The following is a 21,183-nucleotide window of genomic DNA, read 5'->3' as shown; positions in this document are numbered from 1 at the left end:
GTGCGGCACTGAAGCCTGACGCTCTACCCACGTGAGCATTGTTTGTTGTGTTTTTCCGTCCATCTTTACTTTCATTTAAATAAACAGTATTTTAAGAACCGCGAGTTTTACTAAATGAGATAAATCCTCCTTTTGAATGTAAGGATGGATGTATCAACCATTTTGAGAGAGAAGTGCTGAAACTAAATTGTTTCAGTATGTACAGGAATTAATGACAAATGAAAGAAAAAAAAAATTTAGCGTAGTGAAATATGGACAGCTATTTTAGATTTAAAAAATATTTCATTGTAAAAAAAACTGATTTTAATGTTCACCAGATGAATTCTTAAATGTGGAGAAAGCTAATTTGAAGTGTAGAGATAGTTTAAAAAAAATTCTGCCTTAAATCAAAAATATTTAGAGAATGTCCAAACCTTTGTAGATAAGGTTGGATTTCAATAGATTTGAAATTTTACCCTTTTCGCATTTGCTTTGTAATTTGACCAAACGACTGAAAGATAAAACTGAACGCTTCCCAAAGTTTCTAAGTCATAGATAGCCGTCATCATATAATATCATATACAAATTTTATCTATGGCCGCCATAAAAACAATTCGATTCACAATAATTTCAATTTGTGCCGCCCTTAATAGTTCTAGATTATCTCTGCCGCCCTTGGGCTTGTAAATAATGGGGAAATAATCAAATAATACACGTAATACACAAATACACTTCCAGAAAAGTGGTTTAAATGAATGTGAAATATCCGAAATGACCATTTGCCGGATTTGTTTAGTGCGCGGAGAAAATATGGAAACTCTCTCAGGATGTCATATTATTATGCTAGGAAAATTATTAGGAGCAGAGGTTCGACTGGTGTTTTATTTTTTAAGTGAATTTCAAGTATAGCTACTTACATTAAACTAGTTTATCTACTAGTTATGGGAACGTCAATGTCAATTTATCAAGTGTTTCAAAATAAATAATTATAATAAGATTTTTGTCCTTGTATCTAGTCTACATTATTTACATTTTAAATAGAAAATAACAAATGAGAAACTGCAATTGCACTACCAGTCTTACCTTGAACTTTTGTGTTTTTATACTATTCATGTGTTCTGCCCTCCTTATAAATAGTGCAGTATCTCAGTTAGAAGTGTTTCTGATAAAAATGCGGTAAAAAATAGATGTTTTTTGTAGTTTCAATACTATGAATGTCATTACTATATTCTTTGTAAAAAAGAAAGAAAACAACTGAAAGATTAATTTAGTTTTCATATTAAGATTAATATTTAAATTTTAAAAATAAACTAAACTCAAATAAAACTCAATTAAAGATGATTGAACCGAAAATCTATAGTCCTTAAAATATAGCTTGATTAAAATGACAGCTGCCAAACTAATGTGACCAGTGACGGAAAGTACTGATCACTGACCATGTACCGATCAAATCGATTTTATCAGTTTTTTCATGCAAACACGAAACTTTGTTTCCGAAAATTGATATAAAAACGCAAAACAAGCATATTATAGTGTGTTTAAGACAATTATTCACCAAAAAATAAGACATTTATACATTTTTTCATCAACAACATAATATGAAATCTTTTTTATTCTACATTGATAAAAAAAAAAAAACATTTAAGTTTGTAAGTGAAAATTCTTGATGAGAGTTCATTGTAATTTATTATATAAATAAAAGACGAGTGATATTTTAATCCACAAATTTGAAATATCCAGTGACTGGTTTCATCAATATGAATCACACTCACGAAGGATGGGACACTAAAAATAAAATACTCAAACTCATTAAAATAGCATTATAGCAACTCATTAGTTAACCCGAAAAAAAAAATTGAAAATGATCCTTCAGATAAAAATAGCTTTATTTAATTTACTTTCATATGATTTTGAATTATCTATCCTTACCTCTGTTTTTGAACTCCTTAATAAAGATAGCAGTCTCGAAGATGTCGGGAAAGCGATGAAACCGGTCACTGGATATTCCAAATTTGTGGATTTAAGTAACACTCCTCTTTTATTTATATAATAAACTACATTGATCAACTTATCCCATCTCTAACATTTTTACAAAATGATGTAACCTTGTAAGAATGTCATTAATAATTAGGTTTATTTAAAAATAATAAGTTTTAAAGCTGATTTTATATAATTACATTGATTTATATGTCATTAATATGTATTAAAAAAAAATTCATATGCCAGATACAAATGATTTTTCGTGTGTCCATATAAATCATTCCTTAGACGTTACTACAAAGTTATGTCGTCACTTTTTCTGACAACTGTCATTCGAATCAAGCTATATTTTTAGGACTACAGTTACTGTAGTTTTCCTTCCTGGATTTCATAATTCCCGAAGGAATATTGATACATCAGTAAGACTAAATACATTCTACAATAAGGTACCTCCTGGCTTAGCCAACAAAGAAATTTAAAGATTTTGCCAAGCGCAGCCTGTTTGAAAAGAGCTACTATAGAGTCGAAGAATATTTGCAGGACAAGACAGCTTGGCATAAGATTCGTGATTATTGATTTTAATTTATTGATTTTGGTTTTTTGATCGAAATTGTGTTGATTCAAATTTATTTGTTTGATAGGTTCAATTTACTAATTCTTCTTCTTCTTCCAAGTCGGTCCCTCAATGCTGAGGATCGTGACCACCACGAACACTTCTGATCAGTCTGTTCCACTCCAGTCTGTCCTCAGCCCGACGAACTGACTCATCAAATTTTTGCCTCGTAGCCACCTTTGTTGGTCAGTCCATCTATATGGGATTTTACCCCGGCTTCTCCTACCTTCAACTCGGCCAGACATTTTACTAATCATTGATTTATATTTTATAGTTATAATTTTATTGACGATTTTAAGAGATTCGATAATTCGAATAATGAAATAAATATGTTTTCTTCGTGATTCCGTCCGTATTTAACAAAATGTCGCCAAAAATGCTAGATACTTCTCTATTAGACGGCAGTGTTCTTCGGGCGTATTGAAAATACTGTTGGTTTTAGTTTCAGTCGAGGTCCAGAGATGAGGATAATTGTGTCTGCTCAAAGTGTGCTCGCGCTTTAGCGGAGTGTACGGCTTTCCGCAACCTTTGCCTTGAAACTGAAATTCTTTGGCAAAAATATTACAGCAGCCTGGCAGAAAATGGAACGTTCAATGTAAGTGTCGTGCGCTGTCGAGTAGCACCGCCCTCCAGTTGTCAATAAAAACACCGTGGAAGATTGTATTATTTATTTTATTCACTTTGGTACATAAAAATATATCTCATCATCATCATCATTCTGTATCTTGATCATTTTTGTTGCATGAAGGTAAGATTTTTTTGTATTAAAAAATAAATATTTGCGTTCTTATGATTTACCCAAATATTTCATTTTGAGGGCCATTTTCATGATCAGTCTTACGCTTCAGGTACCAGGCTAGGGACTATGAAATATTCTAGTGTAAAAAAACTCGTTTTAATCAATATTTCGTATCAACCATGTCGGGAATCGAACCGGAGACCTCCATGGTAGACAAACACGCTGACCATTACACCACGAGGCCGATATGTCTCAAAATGCTAAAAATGAGTAATGCAGGTTTTGATAGCATACTACGAAATCTTTATGTGCTGAAAATATCCAAATTCCAAGTGCTATACTTTTTTTGCCAATTAAAGAAATTTCTAACCCACATCACGGCTATCACTGTTATATCAAATTTTTAAACGTTCAAGTGGTTAGACTGTTTTCTGCGGCTCTTTTAAAAAAAAAAATTTCTTTTATTTGCAAAAAAGTATAGCACTTGGATTTTGGGCGTTTTCAGCACAAATATATCGTAGTATGCTATCGAAACCGACATTAAACTCATTTTTAGCATTTTGAGGGTTGGACGCTTTTTGCATAACTACGTCCAATTGATATTTCAGTTTACATGAAATGATAATAAATTGCCAAAAAGAATTTCAAGGCTTTTAAAAAGTTTTGTAGTCATTTCGGCGGATTGATCATGTCCAATCAATTTAATCCCAGTCAGTGATGAATTCACTTCCCTCTTTTCTCAATCAAATGAAGTGCATATTATGGACCTCTGGAGTACCTTCTTGCTATCAGATTACAGAGAGCTCCTTCGGGCAACTTTTCTCGTTTGGCAACGAGCAACTTTTCCGTGTATGTAGGCACCGCCAAGGAGACTCATGTCTCCAGATACAGTGTGCGGTATGTGGTAGGCAAGCTGTCGTAATCACGACGTAATAAGTGAGGAATCCAATTTCGACGAGTTGTATGTATACAACTCAGCAGGACTTTAATTTAAGACTATTTTGTAAATATTTTTGAAAAATAAATTTTAAAAATGTGTCCTTCTGGAACCAATGTATTGGGTTATAAAGTGTGTCTTTTTATTAAATGAAGTAGATTATACCTATTATATTTATTTGAGAAAAGGTACGATTTGGAAAAATAACATGACAGATGTCTATCATGAACCCCCTAATAGATGTACAAAAATTAATACGTAGCATATGTGTGATATTTGATTATAAATATTTCGTACTTAAATTTTTCTGAATTTGTTTACAGATTTTACGCAATTTGTGTATTTACACAATATTCATTGGGTCATGAAAAAAATAATATTAGTTTATTGTGTCTAAATTGTAGCTAATAAATTATAAATTTAATTGGTTTTGTAATGTGATTATATTTATCATTTAATAATCATTACGCAGATTACATAATGCTATTCTTGAATATTATTTTAGGAGAAAACTGAATCAAATTCTATGGATTACGAAATCAATATTGTGAAGTTATTGAAACAATATGGGGAAACAGCGCCACAAAAAGATGATTCTGACACTGTTCTAAATAATAAAGAGATCAACTATAGAACCACTGAGATATATTTAAAGGAAGAAATTAAATTAGAAGATGACTGTGTTGATTTAATTTCTAATCAAATTACAATGAATTACAATAAAGAATATAACCCTAAAAATGATACTAAACTTAGAGAAAATAGCTTGCAAATTCTACAGGGCTGTGTTGATTCTGGTATTGTAAATCCAGAAACAAAACAAGAAAATGGAGACTTTTCCATCGATAAAAAATACATGTCGTCTGATGGAAATTTAACAGGTAATAAAATGTACGAAATATCTAAAAAAGAACATTCAGGTAAAGAAACGGCACAAAAGTAAGTCTATACTTCACAATATAATTACTTTCGAGTAAAAGTAAAAGTGGTTAATGTTTATTATTAATTTAAACAATAAATCATATTTCTGTTGCCTCTTTAAAGGACTGTTACGCTCCTTTTTAGAAAGGTACTTTGTTTTATCGGTGTCAAAGTTTTCCTATAAGTTTTTTCTAATACATTGAAAATTTCAAGGCAATTTTAAGTGACATTTTGTAATTTTGTTATCCTAACTTAATAAAAAACTAGGACTTAGGAAAACGGAAAAGAAGAATGTGTACTTTATTGTAAGACCTGATTAGCATGTCGTATCTCCAGTATTATATAGTGAAGTAATAATATTACTACTAAGTAACTTCAAAATCAGCATTGTTTGTAAGTTACCCACTGAAACTTATTTTTGTGTTCTCCTCCATGAATGCTGCAAATAGACAAGTAGTGCATTCAAATCATCATAATATTCCTAAAACACAACTATCTATTTGTAGCGTTTATGGAGGAAGATAGAAAGATGTGTTTTAGTGGTTAACTCCAAAAGTCCCGATTTTGTAGTTCCAAGCTGTAGTAATTACCCCACCATATTAAACCTATAGAAATCTTAATTTGGTTTTAGAAAATGACGAGCATAAGAAGATTAGTAATAAAAATAACGAAGGTGTTAGAATAACACTTTCACTCCAAGAACAAATGGAAGAACTAAAGATGATTAGGGAAGATGAACGTTTTGTCAATGCCAAACACAAATGTGTGCCGTGTGCTTTAGTCTTCAGGAGGAATAATCGACTACAGGCACATTTACTTCAACATTTAAAGGTAATTTTAATTGCGGTAAAGTTTTAGGGATGTAGTCATCAATTAAAATTGTTGAATAAATTTAATTTTGGTAACTTTGTGTGTTGTTGAATTTAGGAGAGTGGCGATAAGATTTGTGAAGTGTGTACTCGAAGATTCCCTACAAAATCAGCCCTCAAGACACACACGAAGTTACATGCGTATAGAATAGACTGCCAACTGTGTTCACAAAGAGTTCCACCCGTCGGTTTCTCATCTCATATAGCAGAACATAATGGGACCAGTGCATTCTCCTGCGACCAGTGCTCTAAAACATTCTCGTAAGTTAAAACCTCATGTTGCCTGTGTCCAGATATTATAGATTACATATTTTTTTACAAATGTCTCCAAACCTTTGTTGACAAGTGCTAGATTCAACTCTCACACTGTCCAGATTGACATATATTTTAATAGTGGCTGGGAACCTCTTCAGAAAGGGAATTTAGTAAAACAACATCGTCACCCTAATTCATTAAAAACATTAAACATTATAAAATTATATTTTGGAGCCTTCTGTCAGGACTTCAAATAATCTTTGTTGTGTAAAACTTGTTTATCCGTACAGTGTTGCATTAAAAAAAAACTATTATGACAAATTAACTTCGCTACTAAAGTAAAAACTGTTTTTACTATATTTTTATACCAGTTAGGTTAATCAACAATACTTAAAGTATGTCTAAACTGTATGGGGAAACAGCGCCACAAAAAGATGATTCTGATACTGTTCTAAATAATAAAGAGATCAACTATAGAACCACTGAGATATATTTAATTTTGATTCATCAACGCATGTATTTTTTACATTTTTTTTTTTGCACCACAACAGGCCAGGAGGCCTAATTACAGTGGTGAATTATATCACAGAGCACCCAGGCTTGAGAAAAATCACATTTTAATTTATGTGTTCTCACCAGGAATCGAACCCGGAACCTTCCGTGCGTGAGTCAAGCGTCTTGACAACTACACCACGGAGGCCGCCAATTTAAAGGAAGAAATTAAATTAGAAGATGACTGTGTTGATTTTACTTCTAATCAAATTACAATGAATTACGTTAAAGAATATAACCCTAAAAATGATACTAAACTTAGAGAAAATAGCTTGCAAATTCTATACGGCTGTGTTGATTCTGGTATTGCAAATCCAGAAACAAAACAAGAAAACTGAGACTTTTCCACCGATCCAAATATCTCCAAACCTCTGTTGATAAGTACTAGATTCAATTCTCATTTTATGCAGATTGAAATAAAAGAAGGTTTTTTTTTTCAATGGAGTTGCAGTGTTATTGACCTTGCTTGTAATCTACAAGGTTTATATTTCACAAGTGGATTTTATTTTCTGGCTATTTATATCTAAGAAGTGTAGGGAGAGGGAGGGAATTTCGGCTGTGGACCTTTATAGGAACTTCTCTGCATTTGCTTAATGAAGAGAAAACCACAGAAAACTCATTCAATAGAAGCCGGACTATTAATAGACATCAGTAGGCCTTCCATTTCACTTGAAAAGATCACGGCATTTTGTGTTCTGCTATCATTTATTGTCCTTATTACCTGTACTATCCCAACCATGAAAGATACTACCTCTTGTGATAAACCATTGTGACTTATTACGGAATGGATGTGCCTTAGATCCTCATCGACGCTTCTGCATCGCGCCTACAGGTTATACAACATTATTTTTTGGTATGTGTATTTTTATACATACACAAATCTGGATTTCTCCCGAGGGGGAGTAGGTATATATATTTTTTTTATTAATATCCCTTAGAAATACTTAACTTCAATATCAATACATAGATGGCGCTCCAACACGCTAGTGAATGGTTTCTCATTTAATAAGATATATACAAAAATCAAAATGTTACCTGTGTCGATATTCGCTAATAAGTGGAATGGGGAATGTTGTAAAACGTAAAGTGGCCACTTAACCCAGCCAATGACAGGTCATAAGCCCTGTAAACGCTCGAATATCCATAATCCTGAATTTGAAAAAATTCTACCTCATCTCTGTAGGGATATTAATAAAAAATACCTACAGGTTATGTCTTTTGACGCTGAAAAAGGGGCAATGCATAAACACGTGGGTAACATCTTGAGGGGTTTCATCATCACATGGACAGCAGTTGATCTCGGAAAGTCTAAAACGGTACAGGTAGCTCATAAACCTGCCATGACCCGTGAGGATTTGTGTAAAATATACAAATTAGTGTCCAGTATGTAGAAATTGATGAAAAGTTCTTAACTTTTATTTTTTTAATTTTGCAGTGCTGATAATGCTGCAAATTGGGTGCTTCATCCTACTATTTTTCTACTTCAGTCTTTCATTTTCTTTTTTATAAAATACTAGAGCGTTCTGCAACTAAATTGAAATACTGCTCTTTATCAGTGTTTTATTGCAACCTACATCTATTAGTTAGAGTATTTTATTTTTCATTTTAGAAGACAATTAGCTTTGACCTGCCATAAGATGAACAGCCACACAGCTCCAGAAAACTTATTTAAGTGTGAAGATTGTCCTAAGTTCTTTTCTCAAGAATTTGAGCTTAAAAGACACCAAGTGTAAGTCGATGAATATTTCTGTATTTTATTTTAAATATCAACAGTATTTTTCCCTTTGTAGTATTACATTTTTTACTATACTTTGAGTATGTCCAAATCTTTGTAGACTAATGCTGAAATTTAGCCCTCTTAGGGTTTTATCTAAGCAGACCAATATCATAAGAGAGACTAAAACAAAAAGAACTTTATCTAAAAATCAATAGATGTCGTCGATCAAATAATGTAAAAGCATGCCTGTGACATATACAACTTATGGAAATTGTGGAGATCACAAACATTAGGCAGAATGGTTAATTGTATAATGCGATCACTTAATCTAGTTAACGACAACTCATGTTAGTAAATATTAGTATATGACCACTTACCGACTTTTTATGTCTACCGGTTTCGAGATGTACCTGTCTTTTCATCAGGACACTCATGAATCCAACATGCAAATACTAACACTTTTTCCATACTAAAACAGTCATACACTTCAGGATTCAGTCCACAGACTATAAAATATCGCAGTGTAAAAACAAATATTTCATATCGCCTTGGACTTTAATGCACCATTTCACACTCAATGCTGTATTTTTCAATTTTACTATCCATTTAATTAAAAAAAAATTTTTTAAATCTTCGCCATTTAGTAATCTTTTTTTAAAAAAATTGGCGTTGTCGCATTCGATAGTTCTAATAACTACGATCGACTGGTTGGCCACCGCTGATCTATTATACATAAATTTTTTGACTTATTAATATTTTTCAGGTGTCATTCGAGCAACCCGAAGTACAGATGTGAGGAGTGTGGAAAAATTTTGTTGAATAAATATTATTTTGATCAGCATTGTCAAATGCATAGGGATCACAGAGACTCCTACTGCGTAGAGTGTAACATTCGCTTCAAAACTAATAATGCTCTCAAATTACACTACTTAAGACATCCCAGACACGCCGACCCCAAAATGTTAATGTGAGTCTAGTTAAAAATGTATATTTTACACATGCATAGGGATCACATTATTTTCTGAACACACCTTATATATGGCTAAATATCTTGTTTGCAAATAAATTTTATTTTATTTCATTCTGCAAAAGAAAGGCCTTTTATGCACTTGTGCCAGCGCTTCTTCCAATCTTCGAAACACTTCATAAACTCGATCTTTGGGATAGCCTGTATCTCTTACAGCGATGCGCTTTTAATGTCATCTATGCTCGTAAAACGATGGCCCTTTAATATTCTCTTTATTTTTGGAAATAGGAAAAAGTCACATGAAGCCATGTTTGGCGAATATGGAGGCTGGAGCATCCTGTGGAGTACAGTATTGTTTTTGGCTAAAAATTCACAAGTTAGTAATAAAGTGTGAGCAGGTGCATTATCGTGGGACAAAAGCAATGAATTGTTTTGCCACACAAATTTTGCTGCCACGCGTTTCATACCCAAAACATTCTAAACAATTTCATGGCCTGAGCCAATCGATATGCCAACATCATCAGTGACTTCTCTGATTGTGATTCGGCGATTGTTCATAACCATTTATCAAGGATATCTGTTTATCTCTCACCATATAATTACTTCAGTTTCACAAAGCCATCTTTTCACTACGAATGTCTTTTGGACTGATGGCTAATGCTGTCTCTCCCTAAATGAGAGACACGATTTTGACAGCTATAGCCGGCATAACTGCAACGTGTTAATGTAACAAAATAATCCATATCTGCTGCAATTGGAATTCCAAAGCCGTGCCCTACGCACAACTGGGTGCGGATAGAGAAGTGATGGTCATGATTAAAATGTGTATTTTAACAATCTTGTTTATTCACAGTTATAAATGTGAGAAATGTACAAAAAGCTACAGAACAGAGAAGGACCTCTCGGTGCACATAGAAAATGCTCACGAATGTTTGAAGAAATTTAGCTGTTATAAGTGCTCTAATTTATATGTCACAAAACACGGTCTTAATTTGCACGTGCTCAGGACGCATCAGGGATACAAACCTCCGCAGATACATCAGTGTCCTCATTGCGAAAAGAAATTCTCGGTTTGTGTATATTTTTTTCAATTTATAATAATAATAGTATGTAAGTTTTTATGTTTTCAATATTAAAAAATGTTGTCGCAAGTTTTATTTTATCTATGCCTCAACTTGCTAATAAATGTACAAGTCAATACAAAATAAGAGGTCAGGAGAAAAGGTTTCCGACAAGACGAAAAACAGACCTCATGTAGTACAACTGTTTGGAACTGTTTAATAAGTTACTATGATAAATAAAATATATCGTCGCCGTTCTGGCAAAAGTAAATAACCTTAAAACATCATTTTGAGAAATCGCAAACTAAAAGTTTGGAGACCAAGGAAAAATCTTAATTCTTATTCATCATAATTAATTAATAATGCCTTATAAATGCTAAAAATTAGAAAAAAATCCTCATTATATTATTATTTATTTCACCCGAGTACATTCGGAAGTTGTCTTTTCTGCAGGTAAAGTTTGCTCGAGTTACCTCAGGTGTGAGAATTTAACACTTAGGGCGTAATCTTTTAGTGGTTAAAAATAAAAGTTCTAAATCTTGCGTGATAGAATAGGGACTTCAGTAAAATTTAGGTACAGCCACAGAAATATTAAGTTACTCTCAAATCTCTTTACCCATAGATACAAAAATTCAAATGGTAAAGACTTTTTTATTTTTTCGTATACACTATTTTAAATTAGGAAGAATGATAACAGAATGCTGTTTTACAAACAGCCATGGAATAAAAAAGAGTAGTCTCGAAAAAGAAACACCTGGCAGCATCTAAATGCGTGAGATCAAATCTCTTAAACCATTAAAGCGGAGGGTTCTATAAGTAATCCAAAGTATAAGAATTCAATGACTCTTACAGTGGATGTCTGATGCTATAATCAAAAAGTACTATACTGATTTATTGCATGGCAGTTTTGACATAGCTTAGCTAATTAATAAAGTAGAAATGTTTTTTTTGTCTATTGTAATTACCCTTTATTGTTTTAGAAAACAAATCAATTTTATTCTAGAAGCTTTATACATTTTTCACAATATTGTGGTGGTATTTTTTTTATTTATTTAAAATTACTGATTATAATACGATTATAATATGATTATGTAGAAAAATAAAATGTTTTTTTGCCGAAAAAAAATCGTTTTATTCAAAAAGTCACTGACTTATCAAACCGCCCTCGTAGCATATTATGATCTCAAAATGCGTGAAGAAAGAATCTCAAATAACTCTACTTTTCATTGAAAAATAGGTCTATGACTCAAACTCTATTTGTTTTATTTCACTGTCAAAATACAATGTTCGAACCTTTTGAGACAAAATCTCTTCTGTAAAATGGTGATAATGGTACAAACAGTGTTATGCTTCTCAGGTACAGATATTATTTTCTTATAAATTCTTTATGAAATGAATTAACAAAAAATTAAAAAACTTGTCCTCTCATCTCTTTTCGCTGTTTATAAAATGATGTTTGTTTTGCAGACAAAAGGATTGATGGAGTGCCACATCCGTTCTCACACTGGAGAGCAGCCATTTGAGTGTGAAGTGTGTAACCGGAAATTCTCCCAGTCGGGCTCTATGAGGACACATAAGAAGTTGGTTCACAAGATTTTGAAAAAAATCCTTTGATAAAATACTGACTACACTGCCTACTTGAATTTAAAATCAACAAATATAAATTTTTACAAATAATAAAATTTTATCACAAAAATGTGTTTTCTTATTTAAAATAAAAACACTTGAATAATTTTCCTGAGAAAACAATATAGGATTCTTCATATACATTTTAACTTAACGTTTCATCATAAAATATTTATTTTGCATAATTATATAAATAGTTAAAAAAGTATATTTGGAAAAAAAATTTGAAAACAATTCAATAATAATTATAATGTAAGCATTCGCTAAGCAGGTCGGCCTCATGATGTAGTTGTGAGCGCGTTTGCTTACCGTGCAAAATATCTCAGGTTCGATTCCTGACATGGTTGACATGAAAAAAATATTTGAAAATGCATTTTTACACTAGAACATTTTATAGTGCCTGGACTGGCACCTGAAGCCTAAGACTGATCACCTTTCCTTCACGTAACGGAAATGATCAAGATACGCTGCGATTGGTGTTCTAATGCAGTGCCCTATGCACCATTATGTGCGGAAAGGGAATGATGATGAGGATTAAGTATTCGCTAATTTCTGTGCAGAATACATTTTTGCATTGACAGTTTTATTTTTGGATGCAGATATTTATCCACAATTTTAAGAGAGGAGTGTTGGAATGGTCTGGAGAAATCTAATTCAGATTGTAATAATAGTACAAAATGGATTTTGCCCTTTTTGGATTTGCATAGTCAGTTGATCACTCGACCGGAGGATAAAAGTGAACGTTCCCTAAAGTTTTTAAATCATAGACAGCCGCCATAAACAACAATTTAATTATTTTGAAATGTCAGAATTGCAGAATATTTTGTGATTAGAATTTATAAGTAAAATACAAACAATGGATTTAATGTGTCGTGTTTGTTTACAAACTAAAAACGACGAAAATTCTTTAGATTTTATTTCAATATTTGAAACGGACAGTGAAAACGACACGTTTTCTTGTAAAATAATGAAATGTGTAACTGTTCAGGTAAATCAATTATTGACATAAAATTCAAACAATAACAAAATTATAAATAAAAAAAATACTGTATGTAGCAATATGTTTGCAGAATCATGATAAAATATGCAGTTTTCCATTTGTAGATTGTCGCCGAAGATTTATTTCCGAAAGAAATTTGTAAACACTGTGTTTGCAATTTAGACATTGCTTATAAATTTGTATTGCAATGCAAGAAGAGTGAAGATGTTTTTAAAGAATTTTTACAAACGAAAGAACAACAGAATTACTCTTTACGCACCGTAAACGGTAAATATATAAGTATTTTGTTTACCAATTAAATTTTGAACCGGAATAACCATGAGGTCCCAAATATGCAAATTATGCCTTCTGGAGGCCTCAGTTTCTTATGATAATAATTATAACTTTTAATTTATTTTATTTTTGATCTTCTTCTTTTTATGGTGCCTCTCCACTAGAGCTTCAGTGGAACCGCTCTCTTTAAGCCAGGAGATATGTCTTCTAGGAAGAAGAGGTGTAGGGACACTGCGTTTTCCTTCAACTTTTCCTTGCAATAAGATACAGACTATTTCGTACTTCTCTCCCGGCATAAAAAGCCTTTTTAAAATAAATATAATATAATAAATGTTCAATTTACATACCCTTTTTTCATCAATGGCAAAACTGCTATTTCTGTCTTTAAATTAAGTGAATAATAATATTTTAGAAGGTGATGAATGTACATTTGAAGTTGACTTAAAACCACTTATAAATGAAAAATCAACCATTTTGAAAAGAAGCAAAAAAAAGCGAGGAAGACCCAAGAAACTAAAAAAATTTGATAAAATAGATGAACGAGAATTACACAAATATTCAGGTAATTAATTTCTGCTATCATAATCATTCCCTTTTGCAGCAGCTTATTTCGAATGCAGCTTATTTTGATAATTTGTTTTATGAAGGTAATGTTATCAGTCGTACGCTTCAAATGCCAGTCCAGGATCAATGAAATATCGCAGTTTAAAGGACTATTAAAATCGATATTTCACATACACCCTGCCAGGAATCGAACCCTACGACCGTCACACAACGTGGTGGACTTATCTCCACTCGATTTCCTCATTTGGAATGTTTTACCTCAGAGCAGCCATCGAGTGGAAAACACTCGTCCTGGGTTTCGGTTCTATTTTACACACCCATACTCTTCACCCGCCCGGTCAAATTGTACGATGATGCATGTAAATTGAAATTTCAGATAGTTTAGCAAAGGATCAGTTCCCGAAACTCGATGATGCGAAGGTGAAATTAGAGGATGAGTTTTTATACAACAGTTTTGACGAAGATTGTGTTTCCGAAGAAATTGTGCCTATTGCGAAGAGGAAGAGAGGCAGACCGAAGATAATCCACTGGGACGAGGAAGGACGTATTCTACCAAAAAAACCAAAGGCATCGTAAGATTGTTTTTTTTTAAACTCTCCCTTCCCGGTGATGTGTAGCTAGTACACATTGCATCTAATAACTTTAATATCTCCATAAATATAATAAATTATGAGTTGAGATTTTCGGTATTCCTTCGTTATACATTTACGTATCAGTAAAAATGTTTTTTTTTATCAAATAATTAATGCTTATTGGGAACATAAAAGCTGATTTATCAAAAATCGGAGATATCACCAATACAAAAGAAAGTTGATCAATGTGTCGCATGATGCGTTCGTAGTAAAAGAGTAATCCTAATATATAATTGCCTCGCACACTCTTTACGTCTCACTCTCGATAATACGGGTATTTTTGGGAGCGAGAGACAATTTGTATGCGTCACACCCGCAAAAAGCAAGTTTCTTGTACTGCACCCAGACGCCCGTTAGCTGCGTTAGTACATTAGTAGCTGCGCGGCAGTCGTTAGGGGCAGTTGTTTTGCGTGCATTGAGAGCATGAATTAATGGTATTTTCATGTTTTTAGCAATTATATTAAAAATATCATCACTTTTGACTTCAACTATAAATAATTGAAGCAATTGCCGATGAATATTACACTTTTACGATTTAAAATCTCTAATTTTTTGCATGTGTAGTGACTACACATTACCGTAATGCGCGGATGTTTTTAGGACAGTAAGGAAAGGGTTAAATAAAAGGGGGGGGGGGGGGGCAAGATGGATATGCTTGACCTCATATGAAAGTCCATCTTTCAAAGAAATATACTTCGCCGTACAATTGAATAAAGAAAGCATTTTTTATATCTAATTTCCCGTAGCACTGCATTATCTCATTGGCTACCTATATTGACAGACATAGTATGTTTTTAAAATTTTATTTTTTCTAAACTGTCATCATGTAATTTCAAAATTTCTATTGACTATTCATGTTTATATCTCTTGTCTCAACTAACAATTTACAATTATTAATTATTAAAGTAAGCAATACCAACTAATGATTGACTAAATAAACCATTTTGTTGTAGATTGGTTTGCGACAAGTGTGGAAAATCTTTTAAATTCATGGAAAGCCTCAGGGGACACCAACGAAGGCATACTGGAGAAAAACCATTTGTCTGCAGGTAAGTTTCCTCACAGGTGTAGATACATAAAAACTTTATGGTAAACCTTATATTATTTATATGTCCACCTGATGATAGATAGGCTTGACTATCAGAAATTCGTTGTGTTTGTACAATAAACTCGTGCATTGTAAAACGTACGAAGTGGTTTTTATTTTCAATTTAATCATGTCATCTCACAAAATATCATATATGCTGAAACAATAAGTAATATAATATAGACATATAATAATTGTACGGACTTGTAAAACATCTGTAGTTAAAAATCAAACACAAACGGCAATCATACATGCATAAATATATGCCTGTTGACTGTAGTAAAAAAATCCATAGATGTTGTGTTACATCAAGTATGGAAAAGTAAAGTAGGAATTTAAAAAATCTTTATCTTTAAAACATTTATAATTGCTTTAGAATAACACTATTATTTTCTAAATTACTAAACTACTACGCAACAATCAAATGACACACATAACTCAACAATACATCACATACACATAATCACAAGATCCTCGACACAAATGATGTTTTCCCTCTCTGTTGCAACAAATTTAGATCCAAAAGTGAGGGTTCATAATCATTATTAATGTGTGAATGTTTCTTCTTTTAGCATATGTGGAAAGTCCTTCCATGTTCTTAGTGAATTTAAAAAGCACTCAAATATACACTCTGGGATAAAACCTTACGCATGTAAATATTGTGAGAAAAAATTCACCGACTGGGGAAGTCGTTTCAAACATGAAAGGTATTGTGAATACAATAAGAACTAAATTAATACAATAAGATCTTCGGAAAATTTAATTTAAAGTATTACGTACAGGTAAAAGTCGTTTTGCGCTGGTTTGGTTGGTTGCCGGCGTGGGATTCCCCGGTTCGGCCGACACCAGACGACAGTAGGCGCCTCGATTCTAATAGCAGACACACTTTGACATGTTGTCGTATTCAATTACTGTGTACGCGAGTAGCCTATTGTGCGTGTGAAATTGTTTCCAAGTTAGTTTTCGTTTCGTTTTTAAGACAAATAAAAAGGCATGATTATATTTTTTATTTTACTATTATTCAAATTAAAAGAATATGAAAATATTTGTAGTATGCTATGATTCTGCAAGAAAGGAAGCAACAATCAAAGCAAAAAAAAACAAAAAAACAGACAAACTGGTGAATTAGTATTTATTATAAAAATTAATTATTTATATCAACAGATTATTGAATGTTTTTGTAAACGAATTTAAGCTGTATTTATTGAATACATTTATAATTTATTTTTAATATATATAGGATATTTATTAAATAAATATGTTAGATTGTTCTTACAATTTTGACACGGAACCTAACCTTATATCTTAAATGAACACAAATGTGTTCATTTTACGCCGGTGTCCCGGAATGACTTTTACCTGTATTATCTAATTGATAGCCCCACAAATTGTCAGAAACATTTCGGATCAAGTCCCTGTCCGCTCTCCCGAACAGCACTCTTCGAAGATCACAGGCTTAGTGACATTTCGTTGTAATTACAAGTTTTATTATGTATTAACATACAACAAATTGCGTACTGCTAGGGTTTTTGGTAGTACACGAGTACTGAGAATTCTTTATAACTCGTTGGTGCGAAGTAGACTCGAGAGTGGCTCGATGATTTGGGGACCGTGTGAGTTCAAGTACTCTCTTATGGTGGAGAGGGTTCAGAAGAAATTTCTTCGGTTTCTCTACATGAGGGAGTGCGGATATTATCCATGGCTTTATCCCACTGAGTTCCTCCAGGGTATGCTTGGTTACAGCAGTTTGAAGACTAGAAGGAATGTGTATTTAACAACGCACTTCTTTCGATTGTTGCGCGGTATTATTGACAACCCTGAAATTATGCGGAGCATTAGCTTTTATGTTCTTGATAATTACCTTAGACAGCGTCAACATAGACTGTTTCACATTCCAATATACAGGACCAACCTGCCAATGGTTATGCCTGTTGGAAGGGCTATCTCTATGTTGAACAATATCACTTTGGACATTGACATTTTTCACGTCTCTGAGGGAGTTTTTCGTTACAAGATTCTCCTGTTTTTTTAACATATTATTCTTTGGATATTATGTATACTAATGTGTTTTTTTTATATATACCTAATTTTACCTAATTATTTCTATATGTATGAATTAAGATATTTTATTTTATAATGTACATATAAATGAATAAATAAATGATAAAAAAATGATAAATGATAAACAAAAAAATATATAAATTTATAAATATTATTATTTTATTTTTTTAAAACCAACTTAACCTCTAAACACAGTTCTATATTTTATTACTTTATATTGTATTTTTTAAAAATTTATGTTGTTAATACACTCATATTTTTATTTTTATTTTTATACCAACTATACTTCTTAACACTGTTCCTATGTTTTATTTCTTTATATTGTATTTAAAATAATAACATTTAGTTTATATACTCATCTTCTTTTTTTTTATACCAACTTTAACACTGTTCTATCTTTTGTTGTTTTATATCGTATTTTTAAAATTTAATGTTGTTTATATACTTATATTTTATATAACTTTCATGTATGTAAAAGCCTTATGGGCGTAAAAAATTAATAAAATAAAAATTAACACGTCCGCGGACACTTTTCTCATAGGATCAACTCATATGGGCATATATAATTTTCTTATTCTATGCAATATTTCTCTTCCGATTAAACCGCAGTTGATGGCCATAGCCGGTATCACCGCGAATGTGTTAAAGACATTCTAAATATATCTACATTTAATGAATTGTTTTGAAATTTTTGTTATAAATATAATACGTATGATATAAGTACATGAAAACAGAGAGAGAGGAGAGGGAGTTCCAAAAACTATTTTCTTTCTTGTTTCATGTTTTAATGAAGAGTATTTATTCAACAGATGTCATACAGGAGAGAGGCCGTACCAGTGTGACTTGTGCCCTAAAAATTTTTCATATTCTTATGTTCTTAACAGACACAAACTAACTCATACTGGAAACAAATCATTTTCGTAAGTTCATTTAGATATTTTTTTAAAGTTGACTCCCATATTCCCCTTCTCAAAAGGTTTTGAATCATTTGTTAATTTTTTTTTTCAATATTGTTAATCTCTCTAGAGATTAAACCATCTCAACACAGGGCTTTTGATCATCTCATGGAGTTTGGGATACGTTACTGTTTATGTAATATAATATGTACTTTTTCAGCAAATATTTTTTTTAAAATTACATTGGAACCTATACATATAAATAAATATATTTTGTGAAAGGTTTTCAATCCATTATAAATTAATAAAACTGGTACATACAGTTCAAAGATTTGGACATTGATAGGTATTTAAAATAGTTTTTTTATAATTTCAGATGTAATCTATGCAAAAAGAACTTCACTCTGAAATATCACCTCACCAATCACAATAGAAAATACCATAAAGATATGACACTGGATAATCCGAATGCGGTTAAAAATGAAGAAATTTTAATTCCCGATGTACATTGTCTCACGGATCCGTCCATTCAGACAAACTCAACTGTCGATCATTTGGAATTTGAAATAAAGATCTCGGGAGATCGCAAAGTTGACAGCAGCGCTGCTGTTACATATAAAGTTATTAAACTGAAGAAACTTGGTGAAGAGGATGCGATTGGCAATATTAAAAAAGAGACAGAAATAGCAACCAATGTTACAGGTAAAATATCAGCAAATGGTATTTTAAAACAAGAATTAACTTAACTAGCAGGCTTAGAATCTTTGGCACCTAAAAATATTGCCCCCTTAGTCCTCACAATAGTTTTTTTGTTAGGAGTTATCACAATTATCACAAAATAATGCTTCCAAAACCACCCAAAATTTATACAGAAATATTCCATTTCTACGTGAATAGATCGGTTAGAATTGAAAAGTGAAGAATCTTTAACAATAATAACAGCAAGCTGTTGGCGAATGTTACATGCTAGTAAATTCTGCACTTCGGACACACGGGCTTAAATGAAGCTGTCCTTATGGCCTTATTAAACTGACCCCACAAGTTAATATGTGAAGATACTGGAAGTAATCATGCAATAAATGGACTTTTTGCTTTATTTTGTGTAATAATGCGACAACACCTGGGCGTCTGATCGAAAGAATAATAGATATTCAAATATGTAATGGAGAAGGAAAATAAAGAAAAGTTTTTTTACTTGTGTTCAATTTATTTATTCCACTCACACATCTTCTACTTGTATTCTATTTATATTTGAATTTTGAAGCTGTTTTCTATAATATGTCATAAATAACGTTTTATTTATGTTTAAAGCATTAACTTTCTGATCAAATATTTTAACTAATGTTAGTAAATGATAGTATATAACCATTTACCCGAGATACCATAATATTGACTAACATTAGTCATAAATAACTGTTCTCAAAAAATAGCAAACAAGTTTCCTTGTCAATATTATGTATCTTTTTTGGGTGATACCGTGTATGTTGGATTTGATCTGACGTTTCGGCTACCATTGCAGGAGCCATCTTCAGGGAAAACTGTGTCCCTGAAGATGGCTCCTGCAATGGTAGCCGAAACGTCGGATCAAATCCAACATACACGGTATCACCCAAAAAAGATACATAATATTGATAACAGTGACCGTGAAAACCTTCGCACCTATTTAAGTTTCCTTGTGTGCATTTAAGAATAAAGCCATTATAAGCCAATGGTACATCAGCATTAGTCCTCTCGTGTCCGATCTGAACATAGGTCTTCCCTTTAGGTCTTCACATCTCCTTATCCTAAAACCACCTTGCCTGAGGCCCGCTGACACTTCTTCCGCCTGTTCTGGATCACTATTCCGGGTCATTTTTAGTCGATGTAGAATAGTTTGTGGCTAAGTTGCTATTTATTTATTTGTTTCATTTTTTTTTTTTTTTTATACATGCAATACACAATTTGATTATATCTCAATTATTAATTTTTGTCCCGACTTGTAGGAAAATTCCGTGTTCAGTCGGGACTCTTTTATACTAAAATCAATACATAATAAAAACTTACACATGTCAAAAATATAATAACATGGTGTAGCAAAGTAAAAATGATGTAAAAATAAAAATTCGCACAGTGCCATTAGGGATTTTCGAGAGAGTGACAGTAAAACTATATATTTAAATACCTATTCATCAAACTGCTCTTTGACGCATATCCTCTTCTTATTCTTATTCTTATCTTATTATTTCGTAGTTTCTGGAAAGGCACCTAAAGACATCTTTAAAGCATCTCGTTTTCGTGTACTATTTACATTTACATAAAATAACAAATAATTATTTTGGATATTTGTAGCACTAACCTATGATCATTGTTGTATGAGGCACATCCAGAAAGTAAGAGTACTCAATTTTTTTATTTTAAAAGAAAAATATTATTTGAAAAAAAATATATAGTACATTGTTTGTATATATATTACAT

At 32.1% G+C, this 21,183-nt stretch overlaps 2 protein-coding genes across 5 annotated transcripts; both read left to right on the top strand.

Moving 5' to 3' along the window:
• Positions 1–527: 527 nt before the first annotated feature.
• Positions 528–12,286, top strand: LOC148281322 (uncharacterized). 2 transcript variants are annotated; one of them, XM_088226774.1, is made up of 9 exons: positions 528–846; positions 3,015–3,167; positions 4,754–5,129; positions 5,801–6,000; positions 6,097–6,299; positions 8,455–8,574; positions 9,326–9,529; positions 10,383–10,599; positions 12,058–12,286. In XM_088226774.1, exons 1-9 carry the CDS (start codon positions 751–753, stop codon positions 12,202–12,204), a joined length of 1,716 nt encoding a protein of 571 aa, XP_088082900.1. In that variant the 5' UTR covers positions 528–750; the 3' UTR covers positions 12,205–12,286. The 2 variants fall into 2 exon arrangements, with proteins under 2 accessions (XP_088082900.1, XP_088082901.1); XM_088226775.1 differs by lacking the exon at positions 10,383–10,599 and having other exon boundaries at positions 574–846.
• A 668-nt stretch (positions 12,287–12,954) lies between these two features.
• On the top strand, positions 12,955–19,921 carry LOC148281321 (uncharacterized). Of its 3 annotated transcripts, XM_088226777.1 has the most exons (8): positions 12,955–13,204; positions 13,321–13,483; positions 13,902–14,051; positions 14,430–14,625; positions 15,639–15,734; positions 16,345–16,479; positions 18,643–18,753; positions 19,106–19,921. In XM_088226777.1, the coding sequence occupies exons 1-8, from the start codon at positions 13,073–13,075 to the stop codon at positions 19,473–19,475; spliced, it is 1,353 nt and encodes a 450-aa protein (XP_088082903.1). In that variant the 5' UTR covers positions 12,955–13,072; the 3' UTR covers positions 19,476–19,921. The 3 variants fall into 3 exon arrangements, with proteins under 3 accessions (XP_088082903.1, XP_088082904.1, XP_088082905.1); XM_088226778.1 differs by lacking the exon at positions 16,345–16,479 and having other exon boundaries at positions 13,002–13,204; XM_088226779.1 differs by lacking the exon at positions 13,321–13,483 and having other exon boundaries at positions 13,038–13,204.
• Positions 19,922–21,183: the final 1,262 nt, after the last annotated feature.

The sequence above is a fragment of the Micrasema longulum genome, unplaced genomic scaffold (genome assembly GCF_059751315.1).
Source record: "Micrasema longulum isolate JH-2025_06_02 unplaced genomic scaffold, ASM5975131v1 h1tg000469l, whole genome shotgun sequence".
Taxonomy (NCBI): Eukaryota; Metazoa; Arthropoda; class Insecta; order Trichoptera; family Brachycentridae; genus Micrasema; species Micrasema longulum.
Note: the sequence above shows the minus strand (reverse complement) of the source record. Positions and strands in the feature narration are given on the sequence as shown.

Bases quoted from the DNA above. Each gene is read 5' to 3' on its own strand.
- LOC148281322 (XM_088226774.1), top strand. From the start codon at position 751: ATGACCATTTGCCGGATTTGTTTAGTGCGCGGAGAAAATATGGAAACT. The intron at 5,130-5,800 runs GTAATAAAATGT...ATTTGGTTTTAG, and splicing joins GTCTGATGGAAATTTAACAG to AAAATGACGAGCATAAGAAG. The intron at 10,600-12,057 runs GTTTGTGTATAT...TTTGTTTTGCAG, and splicing joins ATTGCGAAAAGAAATTCTCG to ACAAAAGGATTGATGGAGTG.
- LOC148281321 (XM_088226777.1), top strand. From the start codon at position 13,073: ATGGATTTAATGTGTCGTGTTTGTTTACAAACTAAAAACGACGAAAAT. The intron at 14,052-14,429 runs GTAATTAATTTC...TTGAAATTTCAG, and splicing joins AGAATTACACAAATATTCAG to ATAGTTTAGCAAAGGATCAG. The intron at 15,735-16,344 runs GTAAGTTTCCTC...TTCTTCTTTTAG, and splicing joins GAAAAACCATTTGTCTGCAG to CATATGTGGAAAGTCCTTCC.